The following is an 8,545-nucleotide window of genomic DNA, read 5'->3' on the forward strand; positions in this document are numbered from 1 at the left end:
TTACTGTGAGTCAGAATTTACTCAATGGTAGTGGGTTTTGTTTTTTTGTTTTCAGGGTACTTGAGACTGGGAAGTCATTAATGCATGGAAATGGAGCCTGATTGAGCTAATGTGAGAAAGGGGTGTCTGAGTTTCTTTGAGGATCAGTGTTTGGGAAAGTGAGTTTGTCAGAAGAGGGCCTTGAGACAGGAGATTCCCTCCTTGTTGCTTAAAGACCTTCCTTATGAGAATAACCTGTAAGCAGTAAAATATTCTTTCTTCTCAGGTGTGTGGAGCTTCTTGAGGTGGTGAGAGACCTGCTTTGTAACTTTCAGCCAGATTCAGCCACTAGACCCCAAAAAACATGACCCTAGCCGGTAGGTACAAAATCTGTTTCTGTAAGGGGGGGCACTGTAGCATGGGGTACTTCTGTACACATCTATATGTACTTATATGTGCACATAAATAAAATAAAATAAAAAGAATGACAGGAAATACACTAAAGAGTTAAAAATGTTATTTCTAGATGGTAGGTGGGATAAATTGAGTTTTCCTTTTGCTCATCTGCATTTTTTAAAGTTTTTACCATAAATATGTATTATATTACAATTATGTTTTCAAATGTGTAAAAGGGAATGAGGGAGAGTGCTTGGGCACTATGCTGGGAGTAAGCTTAGTCCTTGAGGGGCCTGGGATGCCAGGGCATGTGATAAGAAGCAGTGATCTCAGAATGGGGAGAGAACTCACAGGAACACACAAAAAACTGGCTGTGAAATACCTGGGGCAGCACAGGGGTGAGTGAGACACCAAACCATCCGCTCTCACCAGCAACCTTCTGGTTTTCAAGATGCAATTAAACACAGACACAATAGATGTGATGGGGACATTACCCAATCCTTGAGGACACCAGCCCCTCTGGCTTTGATCATTATGCTTGGAAGGTCAGAGAAAGCTCACAGCCTGACTGTGCCACTCACCAAGGGGCAAGTGCCCAGAAGAACATGGTGAGGATGACCCTTCACTCCCCAGCTTCTTTACCCTTGGGACAGGATTTTTAAGTACTTTCAGTAAAATAGTGTGTGGATTTCCTCCAAACTGGATCAAAAGAAATGAAATATCCTGGGGCAAGTGTGGAGAACTAGGGAGCTCAGTCAGGGTGCCAGGGTAGGGTGAGGGCACTGATGCTGGGGGTCTTTCCCTGAGGGTATTTTCATTTAGTACTATGAGAGGAGAAGATGAATTGAGAGGAAAGATAAGATCATCTGAGTGTTCTAGAAGGCTCAAGTTTTTATACATAAACAAGAGTAGGTCTGAGTCACACTTAAACAGGTCAGTGCTGGTCAAAAGGGGCAGCTGATCCCTAGTCTAGGCTTGGTTCTCTGTAGTTTGGGCACCTGTGTGGGACCCAGGAGTCTGGTCTACCCAGACCCGCAGACCCCCACAGATGCTGGCTTCTGAGGCTAAGAGGGGTTCACCAACTTCTGTCTGGGATGTTTCTGCAGCTTACAAGGAGAAGATGAAAGAGCTCCCCCTGGTGTCCTTGTTCTGCTCCTGTTTCTTGGCTGATCCCTTGAATAAGTCATCCTATAAATATGAAGGTAAGTGAAGACCACAGTTCGGAAAATAAGGGGTGGAGGTCTTTTGCATATTGTTTTCATGAGTACAGACAGTATCTTCTACCCCAATTTCATGAAACTTGCCCCCATATCATGTTTTATTTCCCAGATCCAGTGAAATCATCACATCTGATTCAAAATCTAAGCACAATGATGAAGGCAGGGTATGTGGCTACAGCCTGTGGGACTACACAGCCAGGTTCAAGGTCTGAGTCAGACCCTCTACAGAGTGCTCTTGATCTTAGTTAACTTCTGATCATTCATTAAACAAAATGATGCTGTGGAGAATGCAAGAACGAACTAAGAGATTCTGCCCTCAGGGAACACTTAGACCAGAAGAGTAGACAAAACAGTGTAAATATCTAGATTTCATGGCAGACAAATTTCCTTAGTGAAGAGGAGATAATGCTGAAGAATCCAGAGATGGGAAGAGAACTTCTGTTTGCTGCAACCCAAAGAGGCTCTGTGATGGTGATGCTGTGTGGGACTTGGTGACAGGGAGAATCCCAAGATAGTGGTAGGTAGCACAAAATGACAATGTCCTCATCAGTGATGATCAGGGAATAAAAAAATAAAGAATCTCAGTTGCCATCAAGTCAATTCTGATTCATGGCCACCCCATATGTGTCAGAGTGGAACTCTGTTCCACAGAGTTTTTAATGGTTGATTTTCTGGAAGCAGGTTTCCAGGCCTTTCTTCTCAGGTACATCTGTGTGGACTCGAACCTCCAACCTTTTAGTTAGCAACTGAGCATGCCAATCATTTGCACCACCCAGGAACTCCAATTAAGGATTAAGTCACTCCTTAATTTCCTGGGGGTTAACAAAAAGGGAAGGGTTTGGTCTGGAAATGAGAGATGGGAGTGCTCTGATTACCTGAGATTGTTTTTTCTGTTTAGGCTGGTGTGGGAGACAGTGTAGGAGAAAAGATCAAAGCCAGCGGAAAGACAGTGCTGACTGGAGAGAAAGAAGAGAGCAGGGTAGGAGGAACTAAGGAGAGAGATGTAAATAGGCTAAGCGATCAGATTGGTAGTTGAACAATGAGTGGAAGGGTGGTGGGTGGTGGATAAAAGCCACCATTGTTTGTCACCATAGATTACAATTTGAGCAAGTGCTCATCCATGGGAAGATATTTACTGAGGAAGTAAAAGCCAAAGCAGCTAGTATTGCTGCAGTTGTTCTAAAAAAAACTGCATATTTTAGGACCCCTCCTATTGGAGCCTGAAACCTTATGTGGTTATGAACTCTTTCAGGCCTCTCAGAGTCATCAGACCATTGGGCTCATTGACCTTCAGTACCAATGTTCAGGAGCCTGGTCATTAGGTTTTCCATTGGGTTCCCAGATCTCCCATGAATAGGGTGTGCATGATTTATGGGTACCCACATACTGTTATAGGGCTGAGCAGCACATTTTCTGCTCTCTACAGCAGACACAGTGGACCTGAACTGGTGTGTAATTTCTGACATGGAAGTCATTGAGCTGAACAAATGCACCTCAGGCCAATCCTTTGAAGTCATCCTGAAGCCACCCTCCTTTGATGGAGTACCTGAGTTCAATGCCTCCCTCCCTCGGCGGCGAGATCCATCACTGGAGGAGATCCAGAAGAAACTAGAAGCAGCTGAGGAGCGACGGAAGGTAAGGAATGCTCTTTCTTTCCTCCACCCCAGCATGAAGGGAAGGGATTTGAGAAAAAGAGGCAGTGGCCATGAGCTGGAGTTCAGTTACCACCAACCTATCTTTAGCCAGCCCCTTCCATGTGCAGGGCAGAGAGTGAAGCAGAATTGAAGAAACAAACAAGTAAAAACCCTGGCCTCCTCTAGGAGCTTACAGTTTAGTTAGTGGGTAAGAGACACTGCACTACATAACTCCAAGAGGTGGCTTTATATGCATAGTGACAAGGATAAGATATTGAAAAACATTAGGGATTTAGGGAAAGCCCACACAATTAAAGAATGGGTTCTTTTATTGGGGAAGCACATAGAAGGACATGCTTTGGTATATTTTCACATGTCTTCTAGATCCCTGGGTGGTGCAGATGGTTTGCACTGGACTACTAACCTAGAGGTTGGCAGTTGAAACTCAGCAGCACCAGGGAAGAAAGACCTGGCAATCTGCTTCTGTAAAGATTACAGCTATGAAAATTCTATGAAGCAGTTCTACTCTGTAACACATGGGGTTGCCATGCATCAAAATCAACTTGATGGCAACAAGTTTGGTTTTTTTGGTTTAGCATGATTTTGATGTTTCCTATTGATGCTTCATAGCCCAACTCAGGTGCTTTCTTTGTGTAAGCTTCCTTCAAGCAGAAAATAATCTTCTCCTTCCCTGAATTGCTATAGCACTTTCTCTCTACCTCTTAAGGCACATGCCACACGTTACTCTGGGTTGTAGTTATTTATACGTGTATTATCTCTACTTTCTTTTCCAAGTTGCTAGAAGAGTGCCTGGCATATAGAATAAGATCATTTAGTATTTTTAAATGAATGAATGAATGGGGTAATGAGAAAAAGAAATCCAAAGGCATTTAAAAGAAGAAGGCTTAGAAAAAAATTCAGAGTATAAAAGGCTGTAAAGGTGATGAGAGAATCCAAGAAGTAGCCTTGCTTCCGGCTAACGGGCCAGGGACCAAGCTCAAGGAGGAGTATGTTATGGGTGTGGGGATTTAAAGTCAGGGTGACTAAAATATATCCAGCTTGTTCATACTCAAGGGCCTTTTTCTTCCTTCATGCGCTTCTCCAGTACCAGGAAGCTGAACTCCTGAAGCACCTGGCAGAAAAACGAGAACATGAGAGGGAAGTGATCCAAAAAGCCATTGAGGAAAACAACAACTTCATCAAAATGGCTAAGGAAAAACTGGCCCAGAAGATGGAATCCAATAAGGAGAACCGCGAGGCTCACCTTGCTGCTATGTTGGAACGTCTGCAAGAGAAGGTAAGTGGTCCTACAGTAGAGAGGAGACTTCTGGGATACTCTGTCTTTATTTCATGGCAAGTATACATGGATCTACATGTCATTTCAGAAAGGAAAGCAGCCTCAGGCAGGCATGGGGATATTTCTATTGGGCTTAGAGAGTTCCGGGAAATGATTTGGCAGGTCAAAGGCAATGTGAACCTAGTATTAGAATTCCTCTTGGGACATTCTGCACAGTTATGCAATTGAAACTTCTCACTGTCTTAGGGAGAGTATGTTCTATATCTTCTAGAGAAACCCTACCTCATGGAAAGGAATAGGGATAGATAAGCATGGTGCATTCCTAGCTTCATCCTTGAATGGACTGATTTGATTTAATGAAAGATGCTGACATGAGTTTCTGGCTCCAAGCCAAGTGAATGATACCCTAAATTGCCCATTGTGCAGGAAACATGATTCTCTACAATCCTTTTGACATGGACTGAATGAGTCACAGGTCTTTCCAATACGCTGCCTTTTGTCAATAACCCAAATGGTGTCACCTAAATATGAGAAACGTGAGAGACTGAGGATGGTCCCAAGTGTCAGCAGAATAACAGCCTACTCTGTTAAGAACATGCTGGCCTCATTTCCTCAGTCTCAAGGCTGCCCCAGTTTCTCCTGCAGCTCCTGGGAGAGCTCCAGCTCTGTGTTTTATTTCCAGGAGCCGCCTGCTGCGCGGTGACTCCCGGGACCTGATCGGTGGCCTCGTCCCATGGTGAGCAGCGTGGTCCCTACTCCTTCCTGCCCATCCACCTATAGTCTCAGACCTTTGGCAAAAGCTACTAGAAAGATCTGGCTTTCTTCACAAGGGATCTGAATACTATACATGCCCTGGAGCTGGCCAATGTGTGGCAGGCCCTTCCCTCTGATGCTTGTTCTCCAAGGGGCAGCAATGTCTCCACCAAGATTATATGAAAGGGAAGTGATCTGGGTCTGACTTCAGGCTTCCCTAAATTTTTGAAAAATGATTTGGAGCAAACTCTTAAAAGAAAAAAAGAAATGCATTTGGGATAGGATGGGGCATAAGCTCTCAAGCAAAATTCAAAACAAGTAATTGAGGCTAAGTCAAAATTACCCTTATGTGATGGGTGAGGAAACCATGCCAGACAAGGTAAAATGATTTGCCCAGTGTCACACAGCTGATAGGCAATGGAGCTGGTTTCAAACTCAGCTTTTTTTTTTTTTTTTAATTTTTATTGTAATTTGAGTGAAAGTTTATAGAGCAAATTCATTTTCCATACAGCATTTCATGCACATTTTGTAGAACCCAGTTTTTTTGGCCCCAAGTCTAGGTGGCTCTTTCAATGCCTTTCTTAGGAAGACCATCCAACAACTGTACTGCCAGTCTCTTTTCAGTGAGGGGGGCATTGGAGGCCAAGAGCAGGGAGTCAAAAAACCTTTTAGGATTTGTATATAGCGCTCAGCTGGAAATGGAGGTAGATTTAGAATGGGAGTGATTGTGAAGGCCCATATCCTGGAGTAATAGTTTTGGAGGTGAGTTAAGATTCAAAGTAAAAGGTGTCAGAAGCAAACATTTTAGTGGGTGTACTTCTCTGGGGCACTGATTCCTACTCAGCCTGGGGAAGGCAGGAGGTGGGATGGGAACTAGGCATGTTGTTTTTGCCAGGGACACTTGAAACAATGCCTTCTGTGCCACAATTTGTGTGGATCACTGACCATCTGTACCAGACTCACCTGGTATAAAGCTTAAAAGTACAGATACTTGGGTCCTATCCCAGACCTACTAACTCAGTTCTCTAGAGATGGTTTCTAAGAACCTGCAGTTTAACAAGCTTCCTAGGTCATGCTGATACATAGCAAAGTTTGAGAACCACTGTCCCAGACACATCACTTTCTGCTCCTAGGGCCATGGAATGTTCTAGGGCTTTTCTAGGGACAGGTTTGTAGCTTAAGGTAAGTTCTGGAAACCATTTTCCCAGTGATGCCAGCCTGCAGTAGGATAGCATTTATTAAGCACCCACCATGTGCAAGGAACCATGTTAGAAAATGAGAGATATAAAGATGAAAAAGTCAAGATCCCTACCCACAAGGAATACACCATCTAATAGAAGACACAGACGTGTGCACAATGAGCAGTAATGTAAGGCAGACCAGGATGAGCCCGTGAAGTGAACACTAAAGTCACAGAATTCCAGATGTAAAAGAGTTTTCCCCAACCTCCCCTCTCTTAAAGACCAAGACAATGATGTCTGATTGGTGAGGTGAGTCACTCAAGGTCACAGAACTGGGTGTGCCTCTTAAGTCAGATTCCCAGTTTTTGGGGGCTTCCTTACACAGTAGAACAAAAGAGCGTTCTTTTATAACATTTAAAAAAAAATCCCCTTTTTGGAGTTGAACATTTCCAAAAATTCTTGTGGCAATTTATTCTTGAAGATCTTTCATCATGTAGGTTAAAACAACTCTCACTAAGGAGACAGACAAACAAAAGCTGCAGTCAAGCTGCGTGGGAAGCTTACAGTGAGGCTTTTTCCGCTCTACCTGTTCCTCTAGCACAAAGTACCCTGATGGGCTTCTTACTTCAAGTCAAGTAACAGTCTCCAAACCCTAGAAGGGCCAGGTGAGGGAAGGAGAGGCTGATAGGCCCTGATCACTGTGAGAGGGTCCCCATATGGGAGGTTGGATCCAAGTCAATAAGCCTGCTCTCCTGGCACTGCACCAGGAGACCTCGCCTACCTGCCTCCTATGTCTCGCCTACTACCTTCCACCCCTTCTCAGGCCGTCTTCGCAGACACTGTTCTCCACTTCCGGTGTGAGTCATCCTTTACTTCCGGTTCTCTTGCCCCTTAGCCTTCCTTCATCCTGGGGCAGGCTTCTGTGACCCAAATTTTCCCTGCCTTTTTTCCTAGGACAAGCACGCAGAGGAAGTGCGGAAAAACAAGGAGCTGAAGGAAGAGGCCTCCAGATAAAGCCCAGAGGCCAAAGACGTTTCCAGGACAGAGGGACAGCTGCAGCAGCTCTGCAGTCCCCGAGGCAGCCCTGCGCCCGCCGGCTGCTCTCCCAGCACTGGGGTTTGGGGGGAGGGGGAGGGTGGCTCAGGGGCGTTTCCTCTGCTTTTGGTGTTTGTGAATGTGAAGAATTGACCAGTGAAGCCATCCTATTTGTTTCGGGGGAACAATGATGGGGTGGGAGAGGGGAGAGAAGGAGAGAGGTTGGGAAATGGAGATGGAGAAGAACTCTTGGACATTGCAACAAAGTCACGGCCTTTACTTTTCTTCACATCTCTGCCTGGACATTGAGCCTCCAGGCGCTATGTTCAGGGAAGTTGAAAACGGGGGCAGTAGAAGTTCCAGGTGCAGTGCATAGTCCTGGGTGGAACAGTGGACGCACAAGCCCAGCAGGAGGGGGTGGGTGGGACCTGGAGGCATTTCCACCCTGGAGCAGGTGGGATGAGGCGTTGTGATGCCAGGGTCTGAATGTGTGTGTTTTAACCATCCATTTTTGATCATCATGACAAATGAAACATTTACTCTAAGTCTCCAGTTCTTTATTTCCTGAACTTGTCTTTTGGGTGATAGAATGTTCTTGAAATTTAGTTTCCACACATCAGGTGGCAAATACCACCTTTGTTCCTTTAGTTTTGCCATCAGATCATCTGAGGTGCTGGGAGACATTGACTGAAAAGCATGCACTGTTTTTTGTACTCCTTTTCTGTGCTTTCCCATATTGGATTGAGTGCACTGAGTTACTGAGATGAGAAATCCAACTGTCCTTTCTGTCACTGATATTTTAATATGGTCCCCAAGATGCATAGTCAGAAGAAAGTCCTCTTTATTTTTGGGGTTTGGGATTCTAGGTGGGTCACAAAAAGCGAATGAAATGTAAAATATTTGTTAGTAGAAAGTAGAGAGGAGCATTTTAGATCCATCTTTACCAGAACACTGAGCCATGGGCGGGAAAGAAGCCTAGTCCTCTCCCCAAACCATTGCAGGAACATGATCCCCAGGGGATGTCCCCACTCTGCTCTACACACTGTGTAG

General features: G+C 44.8%; 1 protein-coding gene across 1 annotated transcript; it reads left to right on the forward strand.

Moving 5' to 3' along the window:
• Positions 1 to 343: 343 nt before the first annotated feature.
• Positions 344 to 7,474, forward strand: STMN4 (stathmin 4). Its single transcript, XM_007938737.2, has 6 exons — positions 344 to 356; positions 1,482 to 1,577; positions 2,494 to 2,574; positions 3,022 to 3,230; positions 4,335 to 4,526; positions 7,415 to 7,474. The coding sequence occupies exons 1-6, from the start codon at positions 344 to 346 to the stop codon at positions 7,472 to 7,474; spliced, it is 651 nt and encodes a 216-aa protein (XP_007936928.1).
• The last annotated feature ends 1,071 nt before the right edge of the window (positions 7,475 to 8,545 follow it).

This window comes from Orycteropus afer, unplaced genomic scaffold, assembly GCF_000298275.1.
Source record: "Orycteropus afer afer isolate SDZICR_OR568_19922 unplaced genomic scaffold, OryAfe1.0 scaffold00053, whole genome shotgun sequence".
Lineage (NCBI taxonomy): Eukaryota > Metazoa > Chordata > Mammalia > Tubulidentata > Orycteropodidae > Orycteropus > Orycteropus afer.

Bases quoted from the DNA above. Each gene is read 5' to 3' on its own strand.
- STMN4 (XM_007938737.2), top strand. The intron at 1,578-2,493 runs GTAAGTGAAGAC...TTTTCTGTTTAG, and splicing joins GTCATCCTATAAATATGAAG to GCTGGTGTGGGAGACAGTGT. The intron at 4,527-7,414 runs GTAAGTGGTCCT...CTTTTTTCCTAG, and splicing joins TGGAACGTCTGCAAGAGAAG to GACAAGCACGCAGAGGAAGT.